General features: G+C 44.5%; 1 protein-coding gene across 8 annotated transcripts in view; it reads left to right on the top strand.

Moving 5' to 3' along the window:
- mib1 (MIB E3 ubiquitin protein ligase 1) overlaps nucleotides 1-16,309 on the top strand; it is a 63,149-nt gene that overhangs the window by 6,482 nt on the left and 40,358 nt on the right. For 7 of the 8 annotated variants that reach the window (XM_042087388.1, XM_042087394.1, XM_042087391.1 and 4 more), the window contains 8 exons: nucleotides 4,808-4,940; nucleotides 5,576-5,680; nucleotides 9,912-9,978; nucleotides 10,621-10,825; nucleotides 11,120-11,303; nucleotides 13,694-13,838; nucleotides 14,101-14,234; nucleotides 15,195-15,302. In XM_042087388.1, the coding sequence (XP_041943322.1) occupies nucleotides 4,808-4,940; nucleotides 5,576-5,680; nucleotides 9,912-9,978; nucleotides 10,621-10,825; nucleotides 11,120-11,303; nucleotides 13,694-13,838; nucleotides 14,101-14,234; nucleotides 15,195-15,302 (1,081 nt within the window). The remainder of the gene's footprint in view (nucleotides 1-4,807; nucleotides 4,941-5,575; nucleotides 5,681-9,911; nucleotides 9,979-10,620; nucleotides 10,826-11,119; nucleotides 11,304-13,693; nucleotides 13,839-14,100; nucleotides 14,235-15,194; nucleotides 15,303-16,309) is intronic. The other variant, XM_042087400.1, reaches the window with a different exon arrangement.

Genomic DNA, 16,309 nt, shown 5'->3' with positions numbered 1-16,309 from the left:
GTTTCTTGGGTAATCTAAGTAAGCTACACTATAAAGATCATAACATCCAGTCTGCATATACATAGGCCTATATGGCAATTATCATTATCAATGCATTTTATCTCTAGCATTTCGGTATTTTCTTTAAAGGGACACCAGGCAAGGTTTTTGTGTTAATTACTCATCTTCGTAAGTCGGTATATGGTTAAATGACTCATTACAGGGCGAATGAAGACTCTCTCGCCCGCCCCTACTGCCTGTAGGAAGAATATCCCGCTTGCAAGTTCAGTGTATCGTACCCGGCGACCGAAGCAGTTTCAGTTTCCATCCTGCATCCACAGCACAGAGGGAGGGTAACAAAACGCTAGCGATTGTTGCAAACGTGTGTATAATGGCAGAGCCGGCGAAGAAGCAGCGAAAACCCTTGACGGAAGATGCTTAGAAAAGGAAAAGCGCTTCAGACCGAGCAGAGGGGGAGTTTCGTAGAGAAAAAGCATCAGGCTTGCTTTAATAGTTTAGTAGCCTGTGCTAGTCCCAAAGGGAACATACAACAATAATATAATAACATAATATTGGCCTCTATATAGCATTGTTTATGTGCATGTTGTTAATTGGCATACCTTTGTTACAACATTGACACAGCCATAAAAATGTGTAGTACAGTTGTAACAGTAGCGTCATGAAAAATCAGTTCATTTTGCCATAGAGACGGGTTTCAACTGACCCGCACAGGTCATGTGTTTTTATTTTCATTTAATTGCATTTGATATGACTATATAAATGGCACTCATGTTAACTTGAAACAGAGAGACTGAAGATATGAATGACGTGATTGAACTCCACACGCTCAAATTTCACAAAGCAAATTTAAACAAACAGTTGAAACGAATTTTGCACAAAAAGAATGCTGCACCTTTTTATCTCTGGTCGTATTAAGTAGACCATTCATGTTTGGATGGCTGTAAGATTATACATAATTACATGCTATGATCTTTCTGTACACCATATCTTGAGAATAAAACATTGTTACATTTGTACTGCTGTTACAATTGTAGGCTACCAGTTCTCCCCTACGCAGCTACCCTACCCAGTAGGCTACTGTTAGCCTAAGAAGCATCTAACCTCCGTGTTATTTTCTCTTGAAGTTGAGAAAATGCCTTTAGATTTAAGCATTCTTCTTAGAGATTATGTTGAGAAATATAACTTGTAGGAAACCAGGTAGGCCCTACGGACATGGTCAACGTGAGAAGACGTACTGAAGGTGGGCTGAGCTCAACGTTGCGCTCCGCCCCACATTGGGCCCAGCCCCGATCTGCAAGCTGCAGCCAGGGGCTTCTCTGTTGAGATGGATCCGTTTGGACGCAAATATTCTTGATACGGTTCCAGGGAAGACGGAGGAAAAAAAAGATCGGTTTGGTACGTGTGGACTAGGCCTTAATGTTTACTGCTTCCCCTTCATGGTTACTTTTCCATGGTAATAAGCCCTGTCTAATACATTAGAGCTGTTGCATACTATGTCAAAGCCTACAGTGTACTTTCTTCACTGCTGGAATGTGCTGTGCACTACCCATCCTTTTTGTGAGATTGGGGGGAAAACCTCAGATTTCCTAAGAAGTTCCTCAAAGAATTGTGCAATACACCTCAGATAAAAGCAGACACAAATAGAAACGAAGGTGTTTGCAGTGCTATAACACTCTGCCTAATGTTGATGACAGCCAGCATCCAGTACATCTATAGCTATTTCCTCTGGAATTGACCCACAACTGGCCTCCATAAAATGGGGAAACAATGGGGCGGCTCAACAGCTGGCAGTCTTTCAACCACGTGCGACTTCATCTCCCGCGAGACAGCTTCATTGCATTTCAACAAACTGAGCTGGCGGGGGTCCATGGCACGCTTGACCGTGACAAAGATGAGGGGTGTTTCCTCCTGCAGCTGTCAGGCAGATCCTGCTCAGTCTGGACGGCAGGGCCTTTAGGGCGGGCAAAGGCATACATATGAGGGATGGCCCACGACCAGCCAGCTGCCACACTTGCTGCACCGCAAGAGTCATTTCTGTGTGTTTAACACTTAGTGACGCACAAACCAGACCGGGCCATAATAATGAAAAACAAACAAAAAAAAACAATACAAATTCCCCCTCTGATATCAGTTCACTACGCGGTGGAATTCACATATTCTTCAATGTAATTGAAATCTATTTCTCATTTCCCTGTATGAACTTGTTTCTGGGAATTAGGGCATTATGCATGAGCCTTTCTGTTAAAATGCACCCGGTCTCAGACTCTTATCATGAATCAAAAGCGCAGCCTGATCAAAATGCAGCCTTCGTCTTTGCTCATGTGTAAACACCACTCGATCAGTTAAAGTTCTGTGAGAGGACTTAATTAAATCTCATACACACTGGAATCCCTTTGAGAGCCATTATCTATCAAGGCTGTCTCTCATGAGTCGTGTACCTCTTCTGATGCTCATAAACTAACCTGCATGGCCCATGGGCCAACCAGGCTATCTGGCAGAGCTTATCTGCTCATAATGTACTGTAGTGTGTGAATAATTAGTAATGGGTTATACATCTGTCTTATTAAGTACTATGCCATTGATAAAGGATTTCACGTTAGCAGAAATTGATCCTGTGGCTATGTATTAACTCTACTCCTACATTTACACTGATGACTAATTCCATCCAGAGTGAATGCATCATTTTGAGACACAATATTTTCTAAGTTTACAAGATCATTCAATATCCTATCCAATTGTTTTGCCAGGTCTGTTTGTGTACATATTCAGGCTTGATCTGCTGTGAAGTTCAGGCAAATTATGTGTAACTTTCCTCATAACATCACTTCCTTGATTAATCATTCATTTTCATCTCCGGGAAGAATTTAGATACAGATCCTTACACATTACACTAGCCTTTCAGCCTGCCCCCCTCACACACACATCAGCCCCCCCCCCCCCCCCCCCAGCCAGACACACATGAAACGCCCCACCCTGTAACGCCTGCAATTGCATGTCTAAACATGAGTTGGATTTGATGACTCTGGGTTCCTGTGTGCTTCGGTTGACATGGCCCTGGAGTTGAGGGTGTTACTGATGTGTGTGTGTGTGTGTGTGTGTGTGTGTGTGGGAGTGGAGGGGGATAAGATGTATGCGGGGGTAGAGGTTTAAAAAAATGAACGTACATGCCTGTAAAGCTCGGTGGATCAGAGATGGCCATCTGGCCGGCCTGCTCCATGACTGCTGTGGTAATGCATGGGTCAGCTTCCAGATGGCAGACTAAGCATGGCTGTGCAGCGTTGTTATTTCTTTATTTCATTTACCTCTTTCACCCCCACAATTTTTAGTGGCTGGATTATTGTTTTGATAACACTGTGACTGCATTATCCACTTCCTGATTTTTTCTTTTTAAATCACAATTTAAAATATTGGGCTTTTAAATGCATGCTATTGCTGATAACATAACTATCAGAGGCAGGATGTAATGCATCATTCTTGCCACACCTGCAAGCCCAGAATTATGTTACTGTTTACGTAATATTGCAAAACCAGCAGTTATCTAGCACATTGCTTCTAGAAAATGGAGGGGAGGAATTGCAAGCTCTGTAACTTTTTAAATTTTATCGTTTTGATTTTTATCTCATTAAATCCTGCATGTTTTTGCCTCTTTTGTGGTGTGACATAGTAGCCTGGGCCTGCCCACCTAGATCTTCTTTCAGGGAGATCTGGTATGGAACAGCATAGTTCATAACCGTTTCCCTCAGACAAGAAAAAAAAATAGGCCAGTCATCGACGAGAAGGGAAGACTAAACCGAAACTTATTGTGATAAACAGAAGCAGCAACACCAGCAAACATCAAAAAATGCAGTTGGGAAAATGCAGCAATTTATTTACAGCAAAGGTAGACCCACATACATTGTTTCCTGACTGTTAATGCTGTTTATTGTCAGTTTGTTAAGTTTAGGCAAAGTGGGAAGTAACGTTAGGAATCTCTGATCAATGTGATTGGTAAGGCTGGACCAATGATTTCAAAGTTAGTGCAAGTGTTACAAACGTTTCCCAATTGAGTCACCCGACTCTATTCACTTGTGGCGACCATTTGTGATCTTTTGATACAAGCTGTGCCTGTCTCACTTAAACATTTAAAGTCATGTTTTGAAATGAGACGTGGCATGTCTTAATCGCACATGAACTCAAATTACCAATGTAACTTTTTTTTCATTGCTTGTGTGCATTTCAAAAAAAGAAAGAAAACAAAAATATTCAAACTGCTATGAAAATGTATGGGGAGCATGGTAATAGCAGCAGTGCAGTACTGCATGGCCAGAAATCCAGTCATTAGATGTGGCAGACATGTGTTACAGCGCTGTTAGCCCAAGAGTAGCTGTGGTGACTGGTCTCCTTTCACTGCATTAGCACTAATTCCTTCCAGAAGCTTCCACCAGCCTCATCAGCACCAGCTTGCCCTCTGCACACTGATTAGGCCCTGAAAGAAATGGGACGTCGTCTATGAAGAATTATTGCATACTTTCAGCTGTTTAATAATGAGCACTCACTCTTCAGATTGACACACTCAACAGTTTGCCTGTTGTTGATGTCTTAGTGGTCGTGTTAGTGCTCCTTTAGAGAACACTCTAGAGACCAAGTAGCTAATGTTTGACTTATTAATGTGCTGTATTTTACTGTGCAAGATGTTTCGTGCGGCAAGCTGAAATAAATAGTGTTAAAACAAATCAGATAATCAATTGGGACGAGTAAATGATTGAATGTAAGGCTCTTGCCTCCCAGGATGGCGTTTCCTCACTGATTTCCAACGGTCTTTCTCCAGGGTCCTCCTCGAATCTCGACGCAAATCCAAGAAGATCACAGCGCGCGGCATCTTCACCGGAGGCCGGGTGGTGCGGGGAGTGGACTGGCAGTGGGAAGATCAGGATGGTGGCAATGGCCGAAGGGGCAAGGTAGCTTCTCACCTGCGTCCAGTCTTAGTAGTGACTAGGTTTTAGGGACTTGAGAAGGTTTTGAGATGACCGATGAACGCCAGAAGTTCCTGGCACGGCTGATGAATTTCTCTCAGGTCATTTGGGCAGAGCATTTAGTACTCATGTTTGACTGCCTTCTGTGTGTTGGCAAGTGTGGACGATATGTTGTAGATGTTTTCATTTGACTTCATGAGTTTACTGTGTCATTTACTGTTCTGCTAGTGCAACTAGTAGAGCCAGGTGTGAATTAACACCAGAGTTATGGGTTTGATTCCCAGTGTGTGCATAAATGAGAAGCCTGTCCTGCATGATGCCTCCATAAATCACATAGAATGGAAGCAGATTAAAGTGCAAATGAAAGTACATGTGTAAAAGTAATAAATCTTATAATAAATGTAAATGATCTCGTAGCTCTGAAAAGTCAAGCTACACAGGCTTGGAGAGGCTGTCTTTTATGTGTGTTCAATTGTATAAAGAACACAGGGGGAAAATTCTTCATAAGTGTTCAAGAATGTGTCTCTCCATATCTGTGTTGTTGACCCCCCCCCCCCCCCCCCCCCCCCCCAAATCAATCTGTTGCTCCCTCTCTCTGATCCCCTCTTCCTCGTGTCTGCCAGGTCACAGAGATCCAGGACTGGAGTGCAGCCAGCCCTCACAGTGCGGCGTACGTCCTCTGGGACAATGGAGCCAAGAACCTCTACAGAGTTGGCTTCGAGGGCATGGTGAGTAGCCCACAGCCAGCCGCACATAAAGAGAGGGGAAGGAGATGTGTGGGGGGGGGGTGGGTGCTGGCTCTCCTTTGTGTCTGTCCACGACAGAGGAAGAAAAAGCAAAGGGCCTCAGTGGTGCTCCGTGGTCGGGGCCCTTTGTGAAGGCCACGCAGCCGGCATGTGTGCGCTCTATTGTGTGAGCAGCTGGAGGGGGAGATCTGCATGAGAAAAAGAAATCTGTTCCCTCTCCCCCTTTTTATAAAGAACCAATAGGGAGAACACGGAGGTCACTCATGAGGGAGGGGTCTACTTGCCCCCCCATCACTCCCCCTGGTCTGTTGGATTTAGCTGACCAGCCTCCTCTTCCCCTATTGGTTGATTGCAGTCATGCATCATCTGAATTTGGCCAGTTGCTGAGTTGAATTTGTAACAGCTTTTCCTTTGTTATTGAAATGGATGTCAACAAGATTCTTGGGCACATCTGCTAGGGAATTCATCCAAATCATGCTCCATGCTTTGTGCCACTCATGTGTGACATTCATGGTCATTTTAGGTGTACAGCACCGCCATAGTTCAGTTGTTTCAAGTGGAAATCTTTTGAAAGGCAATGTTCCATTATACGTTAGCTCAGGAGATTTAAGATCAAGTTCTTCAAAGGTTTCAGTTTTTCAAACATGCATGGAATGTTTTGAGTCTGATTTGGACTACTGTCAAGTTTGAGATATGCAATTTTGGTGTAAAAAAAAAAGATCACAATTTGTAAAGAGACATTGTGGAGACTCTTCTTGAGTGTGTGTGTGTGTGTGGGGCGGGGTATTATGTCAGTACAGAAGTAACAAATAGCCTATAAATTACTTTTGATCTGAAACCTCATTTCACATGTTGCTATCACAAGTTCTAACCCTAATCATGTCAAATGTAAACTCTGTACAGTGTAGGAATAACGATATCTGTTGCCATTTAGTCTTACATGTTGCACTTTGTTCCTTAAAGTAACACTATGTAACAGTTTGCCACTTTTGAGGTATATATTTATGAGGAGTTCCTTTTGTAATTTTCTGTAAATTAATTTTGACCTAAAATGGTCCTGGACAGGATAACTAAAATAAACTGCCCAGGTTATGCACTATGTAGTTCAGTGTTTCGGGTTGGACCACAATAGGGATCGACCAATTATCGGCCTGGCCGATTATTAGGGCCGATATTTAGCATTTTTATAATAATTGGTATCGGTCATTTTTTCCACCGATAAGCCGATATTGAAATGGATGAAGAATGAAACGCGCTACTTTGTCTGTAAAACGTCTCTCACTCCCTGCATTTGCTACTCTATGGTCAAGAGCATTGTCCCGCCCACTACACCGTCTGATTTGTTAGTTAGCACGAATGCAGCCAATCAGGATCGAAGACTGAACACAGACAAAGTTTAGGATTCTCACTGAGGCAGACTGGGCTTCAGCTGTAGCCTACGGAGGTAAGGAAGGTAGCCTACATTGCTGAAGTTGCAATGAATCACAATCATCTACACTGAAGTTACAAAAACACCACTTTGTAAGCTATTGTCTCTTTGATCCGGATCAATAAGTAAAGCACCCACTTCCTTCATTTAGCGAATTCCCGATTGATGCACGTTACTGATGCTGTTTACTAGTTAGCCTACAAACTCGGGTGCTGCGTGTCGGGAGTTCTCTGCCTCCGCCTCGTTCGTTAATTGTGAATAACGGGACACCACGGCGGATATAGTACAGACCAGTCCTAAATTATGCGATAGCGAACGTCGAAAAGTCTAATTGCTCCTTTTTGAAACGGACTGTCAGAAAAGACAACATGCACCCAGGGCCAGCCGTAATTTAATCCGACCTGAACTAAATCGCGTCCTGAGCTTTAGGCTCTCAAAAGTGTAGCTTGTAGCCTACACATGGACACAAAATGCATACTTAAATAGCTTAAGAACTATTTTAAAACTGTTTTGTTAAACTATTCAACCGTAACACTTGCCATCACGCATGCACCTCTTCCTCTCCCTCTCTCGTGCACTCACACACACGATGGCAAAGCATCCTCTTTGTGACAGGTCCCTTAACAAGCACATATCCATTGTGTTGGCCTAGTCTATGAAAGTAATTGCTATCACTTAGCTCTTGGATTAACATGATACACAGGATTTACACTTGCAAGTTGACAATTGTGTATCAAAAGAAGAAAGAAAAGTTTGCATAATTAAATGCTTTTGAATTCTTTTTTTGCAGCATATCGCCTTTACTACCTACCCCCCTTTTTGACAACTGACATATCGATTTTACATATCGGTTATCAGCCTCCTGTTTTGGTAATAATTGATATCGGTATCGGCCCTGAAAAAACCATATCGGTCGATCCCTAGACCACACTGCAAAAAATATAAGAAAAGCTAAAGCTTTCACAGCACAATATCGCCAACAACATGACCAAAAGACACCTTCCCTAACAAGTTTGGGAAGGAAACCTTAAGACTACTGTAGCACAGCTTGTGTTGTGTTTAGAGCAGGGTTTCCGTTGTCCGGTAATTACCGGACATTGGCCGGGAAAAAAATGAAATGTCCGACAAAATTAAATCTCTCCGGTCAAATTGTCCGATTGAAATTGGCTAATAATCCCGTGGCCCTAACGCAATCTAAATTTGAGAATAAGCCTTAAAATGTATGCCTATATTAAAGCAATATGTCATCTGGCTATGTTTTTAAATGAACAGGCTCTACCGTTTGAAAGTTATTAAACAACACGCATAGCCTATGCTGCATTTCAAATAGGAAGCACACGCTTAAAACGTATGTTAAACAACGAACAAATGAGTGAGGCGGTTCAAACATGGCCAGGCCCTGGCAGACTAGCCTTAAAGGTTTTTCAGAGGCCAGACGCGATGGATGATGATACATTGGTAACGTCTGAAGCCTCAGATGACCAGTCAACTCCACCACCACCAGATAAAAAGAAGTGTCAGGCGAATCTGTCAGAATCAGTGACTTTGGAAGTGGAGTTGTGGGGGGTGTGGCCGTGCAAGACACTGTCATTCTCGTGTACACTGGACATGCAACTGTGTTCTGTACCCAAAGCATACAGTCGGCCTATGCTTTCTTTGTCTATGATCTGCAGGGTTAGGCCTCCTCTACGAGGAGATTGCTGGTCCGCGGATAATTTCCAGCACAATTAAACGGTATCATTGAACCGCTGACCGAAAGAAAAAGAAACTAAACATTTCCCAGAATAGGAAACATTTCATAATTTATTGTTATCAAATACAGAGGCATAGCCTTAGGGGGTAGTGGTGTGAGCGCTCATTCTTATGTGTGCACATCTGTGCAAGTTAAACAGTGGAACCACTGGAGATAACGTGGGTAGCAGCAACAAACAACGTAGCCTTTTTAAAACAACGAACAAAGCGGACTCTTGCTACAGCCTACTGGCTAGATCTTGTTAGGCATGTTTAAGTTGGGCTAATGAACATGTTGCATTCTATACAGCCTGATTGTCATTCTTTAAGCTACATAGCCTGTCTCCAGTTTTCCTCAACTTGACTAATTAAGAAGCGATAATAGGATATTTGACCGGCATATCGTCAAAATGTCCGGAAAACGAAACCTCTGCCGGTCACTTTGACCGGCACCATTTTTTTCTAGCGGAAACTCTGGTTTAGAGAAATAATGTACGAGAGACATTGTGTCAAATTAACCTTTTTAGATGAAAGCCTGTTAAAGATCTGTCATTCAGTACCAGTGATCACAAGTTGTGCTGTTATATTGAATATCAGCACAGCTGCACTTCCCTGACACACATTATGGTCTTGGTCCTGCAACAAAATCACAGCCACATGCCTTTGTGTCATGTTGTGTATGGATCAGGGATTAGATTCTGAGGTTGATGCTGTATTTTGATGAAACGTTACTAAAAATAGTCATGTAGGTTGATCATTTGTCATCTTTTTAGAAATTCTTGAAATACTTTAAAGACTAGATAGCCCAATTCCCAAGTCAGTTTATTTCCTGAGACACGTTAGGCCTGACCGTCGTCTTGTAATAGTTACTGTTGAACATAATTGTAAATGGTAGTTATACTGCAATACTGAATAGGTATCTCTCTGGTATTCACTGCCAGAAGAGGATGGTGTTTGAATACTTACATATTCCATATATTCTAAAAAATATTCTAAAAATATCTCTTTATGCAATTTTTGGGTGTTGATCCTTATATTTTTCCTTTTTTTCAGTCGGATTTGAAATGTGTCCAAGATGCCAAAGGAGGCACCTTTTACAGAGACCACTGCCCAGTATTGGGTAAGTAGTGACAATGATTGGTGGTAGTGTTGGCAGAGCAGGTTTGCACTTTGAGGACACATACAGCAAATACTTCAATTCCTGGTAGAGCCATAGAGCAATATTTTTTTTATACACCTGGTTTACAGGTGAAGAAGGTGAAGTTACTAGTAGATACTTAGAAACAGCATGACTGCAGGCACCATGAACTTTTGACTATATTTCAATGCAAGTCCACTAGATGGCACCACAAAACAAGACATTCACAATATTTTAGTGTGTCACGTAGTAATGACCAGTATGAAAGTTATGGACAGCACTTGTTTCATACTGGAAAGTTATTTGGACTAATATCTGCACCTTCGTTGGCTCTCAGATAAACGCCTGAATGAAGGCCCTCGGTGTACTTGTCTCAACTTGTGTGGAGACTGGGTGCAGTAGGCCAACACTGCTAGAATGTGTGCGTCAGCGCATACCACACTCTCTATCAGAGTTTAGTCAAATATTTGTGCAATTCAAAATGCAAAAGGAAATGTCAAAGTACACTAACATTTTATCCCATGAAAGTGTATTTCTGGGTGGATAAGCCTAACATTTATCCTATGAAAGGTGCATCCATGTTGGTTGTTGAGCTGATGTCTTATTTGTCTGTGTTAACCCTAGGAGAGCAGAATGGCAGTAGGAATCCTGGGGGCCTGCAGATCGGAGACCTGGTCAACATCGACCTGGATCTGGAGATCGTGCAGTCCCTGCAGCATGGCCATGGAGGTTGGACTGACGGCATGTTTGAGACGCTCACCACCACCGGTACCGTGTGCGGGATCGACGAAGACCACGACATTGTTGTCCAGTATCCTAGTGGAAATAGGTGAGTCACCACCACTCAGCTCCATGTTGATAACACTGATGGGTTATGCCAAGGGTGATAAGATAAGCTAAAATAAGGAATTCATTTCTGGAGTACCATACACTACTTTGTCATTTATTCTTTTTTTTAATCTACTTAACTTTATTTTGATATTATTATGATCTGTCCTTTGCTTTTATGTATGCAAAGCACATTAAATTTAGTTGTGCTCGATAGATAAACTTGCCTTGCCTTGCCATGCCATTATTATTGATCCTAGCTAATGTATTAAATGCCTGTGTGTGTCGTGTGCAGGTGGACGTTCAACCCGGCAGTGCTGACCAAGGCCAACGTGGTGCGCAGCGGGGAGGTCCCGGCGGGCGCGGAGGGTGGCGCCTCCCAGTTCCTCGTGGGTGACTTGGTGCAGATCTGCTACGACATCGACCGCATCAAGCTGCTGCAGAGAGGCCACGGCGAGTGGGCTGAAGCCATGCTGCCGGTGAGTCCTCCATCACACTCCGGTGCACTGACCCCTAATCTTCCACTCCCAGCTCAGAAAAGACAACAGCGTGCAGTTGTACAGTGTCATATGGCATGGAGATATACTAACATCACTCACGCTCAAATGATGGCAAAACACATGCAGTACAAATTTCATAGTGAACAAACTTAAGTATAGTATATCATTATCTGCCAACGGTCATGACTGACCGTCCATGGCAGTGATTTTTCACATGGAAGACTTGTAATTCTTCCCAGTAGTAGCCTGCAGTGCTTGTAGGCCTTGCTGGTGCAGACTGCAGTGGGTCTTGTCCATCCATCTCTAGGCTTAAAGTCCTGAATCAGTTCATTCTTTCACCTATCGAACTGAGCTGAGAAGCCAAATCTGTGTACTCAGATCTAACTCGGAGCGTTATTGGTTCAATAAGGAGATTTAGCGCATGGGAAGAGTGAAAGCCCAAGGACACTGCATCCTTTACTGCCAGCACGGCCACAAGAAAGAGCTCAACTTGAACACAGGCTTTTGGTCTTCAGTGTGCCATTTAGCCCTTTTAATGAGGGGAAGTTGAAATGGAACTGGAGCCTTCTCTTCATTTCATTTGCCTTGAGGGATAAGTCTGCTATTGATTTGGGTTGCATCCCCCCCCCCCCCCCCCCCCCGGACGACTGACAGCATCCAGCGCCCTGGCAAATTCCAAATGTTTCACTAAATGACCAAGTAATTCCCATGCGTTCCATCTCATTTCATTCCATGTTCGTAGGGTTTTCATTTCGTAGGGTTTTCATTTTCAAACGAACATGCCAGAGGCCCTTTCCTGGCTACACATCTTATAAAATTCCACTGCATGGGCACATGTAGTGTCTTTTTAGAAATATTAATGAAATTAGAGCTGTGACATGACATTTTGGCACAGGGGACACTTCAGTTAAATGCAGTTTATTGTTATTCCTGAAGAGAGCTCAGTTTTTCTGGAAAACCTGCTTAACTGAATTTGAGATTTATGTTTTTAGTTAAATGACCCCATGGAGCATCATAACTCTGAGTGTTGGTGAAGTGCAAGTAGTAAAGTAAAAGTGAAGTCTTAGAGATGCCTACAAGTGCTTTATCACACTAGCTAACACTTCTGTGTAAAGGCTGATGTGGCTTGCACAAACGGACTATAATATATATTATTATAATAATAAACAGACTATAACAAACAGCTTATAATTTTTGTATTCTATGTAGGTGGGTAAGCTGATGGAAGTCTGGTGAATCATAAGGCTGCAGTGAATTTGACACCAATCTAATAGTGATTGCCACCCCAAATGGTTGGCTATGAGCACGATGTCATATCATGATGACGATTTGAGCTGCATCCTCTCCTGGACGCAGACTGCATCTGGCCCCAGATCTGCCAGGGAGGTGGGGGTGGGATATTATTTCCGCAAGTGATACACCCTTGGCCAGTGGCTGAAAATGGCAGCCCTGGTGTACCCGGCGGTGTGTTTAGCCGTGTTTGTGATGATGCAGCTTTCTTTGTGAGGCCCTCGTGTTGCACCTGGCTCCGCTGCACATCTCGACCACGGAATTAAAAATTTAAAGCCATCTGTCCAAAGCCCATCTCGGTCTCTGGTGTCATTCCAAGTATCCTGTCATCTCATATTGGGATGCCACAGCCACTTGGCTCTCAAATGTTCCTCAGCCTCATAACCTTTTGTCTATCCAATATTAGCCCCACTGTTTAAAGGGCCCCAGTGTGCCTTGGAAACTGCTGTTTTTCTGACCCAGCAATGTGCTCTGTTCTCCACCATATAAGCTGGCCGTAAAAACCACACTGTGATTCAACAACAGCTCGCGGTGCACAGACATCATCCCCACGCCAAATAACTTCCAGGAGCTGATGAGCTTTAAACCGTAGCTATGGGCAGTTACTGCTGCGTCCCAGCTTTCCCTTTATGCTGTTGGACGATCTCTTTGTTTAACACAGAACAAGAAATAGGAGGCAGGCAGGTGTGAGAGCTTGTGCTAAGTGCCCTTGGTCTGCACATTTGGTTTATATTTCTTCACACACACTCACAGGCACACATACACACACACACACACACACACATTTTTGTTGTTCTCGGTGGACGAGGCTTAACAGAATTCCAATAGATCCAGTTATGAGCAATAGAAATGAAAAATGGTCCTACAAGGCCAGAGGCCTCTGGGTATTCTTATTTTAAATAAGCCAATCTCATTTTTTAAAAGGAAAACTGTGGAGTTATTGATTTCCTCTCTCATCCATGTTTTGAGAACGCTCTGGGCAGTGTCCTCTGAGATAGGGGAGCTTATGAGCATGCAGGCACGCATACACACACACACACACACTCCCTCTCACCGTTTGTGCGTTATGTCCTTTGCAGACACTGGGGAAGGTGGGCCGCGTGCAGCAGATCTACTCGGACAGCGATCTGAAGGTGGAGGTGTGCGGCACCTCGTGGACGTACAACCCGGCCGCCGTGACCAAAGTGGCTCCGTCTGGCTCGGCCGTCACCAACGCCTCTGGAGGTATGAGGAGGAGGAGGAGGAGGAGGAGGAGCTGCTTCCTAACCAGCCTGCAGTCAGGCCACCTAACATACACTCTCGTGTCTTAAATGCCACTCTCCTCACTGCCTTTTAAATATAAATATATTATGTAGATATCTATAGATATACAGCAATATGTACAGGGAAATTTAGTTCTGCTCTTGTGCCGCTGTGTTCCACCACCACACTCTCCTGTTGGTGAGTGGTATCCTGACTAATGCAATATGTCATTTTATGTTCCCAGAGCGTCTCTCTCAGCTGCTCAAGAAGCTCTTTGAGACCCAGGAGTCGGGTGACATCAACGAGGAGTTGGTGAAGGCAGCTGCCAACGGTGACCTAGCCAAAGTAGAGGACATCATGAAGAGACCTGACGTGGACGTAAGTGGCCTTTTGGTGATAACAGTGGAAACAGGCCCCGCAAACTGCCAGACTGTCTGCTGCATAATTGGCAAAGTAGTGATTTGTAATTGTCCAGGCAGGACTACCAAATGATTAGCAGTAGAAGGATTTTTTTCCTTTGAACATTTCCGGTGGGTTTAGCATTGAACCCGAGGGCCCATGCAGATGTCTGGCCCCATTTTTAAAAGTTGCAGTAGGGCAGTGTTGTCCTGTGACTAACCCAGATACACTGCAGTCTTCCCAGTCTGCTTCCTAGATAGTCACTCCTGCTCTCCTCTGTCTTTAGTTTCTCTCCTCCCTTAATTCTCTCCTCTTGTTATCACTCTCTCTATTTTACTCTACCTCTCTTCTGTCTCTCCCTCAGTTCCTTTCTCCCTCACTTCCTCTTGCTCTTCCTCTCTCTATCTCTCTCTCTTCCCCCCTCCATTTTGCTCTCCCTCTCTTTCTCTCGCTCTCTCTCTCTCTCTCCGTCCCCCCTCCCTCCCTCTGTCTCCCTTCCTCTCTGTCTCTTTCTCTCCCTCCCTCCCTCTCCAGTGACCCTCTCCCCTGCTCCCTCTGCAGGCTCATTACAGGCTGAGGCATTAGGCATTAACTGCATGCCGTGTATGGTGCCAGCGTGCTGACGGCTGGCACTGTGCCCCCGCTGCCTTTCACTGGAGTAATGGCTGAGTGCAGGCAGAGGGAAAGGGGCGCGCAGGGTTGACTAGCCAAGCGATCCGCCCGCTAGGACACAAGACGTGTCCTGCAAATACCCGCAAGGCCCGCATCAATATTCATCCCCCCCCCCCCCCCCCCCACCACCAGCAAGCCCCCGCTGTTTTACCTTTCCGCAGTGCTGCTCTGGGTTGTCTCTGAAGAACTGAGACACACACACACACACACACACACACACACACACACACACATATTCTTACACTTGTGTCTGTCTTCTTTTCCCAGGTGAATGGGCAGTGTGCGGGCCACACAGCGATGCAGGCAGCCAGTCAGAACGGCCATGTGGACGTCCTCAAGCTGCTGCTCAAATACAGCGTCGATCTGGAAGCCGAGGTGTGTGTGTGTGTGCGTGTGTGTGTGTGACGTCACCTGTACTCCTACCCATCTTCTGACCCACTGTGCTGTTGTTCCTCTTCCTTCTCCAACATTATCCCTCTCCCTAACCCAGACCTGTATCACCAGTGCAGATCGCTCTCCTCTCTCAGTGTGGCACTGACTTTATTACACACCTTCAGCCGTCAGACAAATTGAGTTTTTCCCCCCGTCTGCCCCTCGGCCTTTTGTCCCTTCCCTCATCCCTTACCTCCAACAGCCAGCTAACATGTTTGCTCAGTCAGCACGGAGCGCAGACATTTACCCCTCTCTCTCCCATAACGAGTAAATCACTGGCCCTCGTCTCCCTGAGGCGTCTGATTGCAGGGCCACTTCCCTCCTCCGGACGAGGGGAGTGGAGTTAGCATGCAGCAGGGCCGGCTGCTGTTGTTTACTTTAAATGAAGGGGGGGGGGGGGGGGGCAGGCAAGCTGGTGAGACAGCCATTGTTATTCCTCCCACGTGAATGCTCCTCCGCCAGCAATCAAGAGGGAATATTTATGGTCTCATGTCTATTGTTATTTCAGGAGCGTGAAGGTGCTTGATGCTGTGGAGTGTATCACAGGCATGCTTTACTTTACCAGTGGCTCGTTTTGTTCACATATCTGTTTTGGGATGTTCTGTGATATTCTTTTATCCTGTCACTTCTATATTAAATAAAAGGTTTCAGATTACAGTAATAAAATATTTTAGAGTGACATAATAGCTTTTGGGGTATAATGTTAGATGCCACTGCATAAGAACCATTATGTGAGCACAGTGAAAATGTTGTAGGGTAGGAATGAGCACTTGCAGCATTTTGCAAGAGCTCTCATGGCGTGTCCTGATAATTCATCTGTGACTCACTGGGGACCCAGATAGCCAACCCAGACAGGTCCAGACAGCATGTACACTTACAAAATAGCGCCTTGCTTCCCCTGTCGTCTGGTCTGAGAACACAGTTGCTAGGGTCCCTGTCTGCCGTCTAGG

The sequence above is a fragment of the Alosa sapidissima genome, chromosome 1 (genome assembly GCF_018492685.1).
Source record: "Alosa sapidissima isolate fAloSap1 chromosome 1, fAloSap1.pri, whole genome shotgun sequence".
NCBI classification, from domain to species: domain Eukaryota; kingdom Metazoa; phylum Chordata; class Actinopteri; order Clupeiformes; family Clupeidae; genus Alosa; species Alosa sapidissima.
This window is presented reverse-complemented; position numbering and strand designations above follow the sequence as displayed.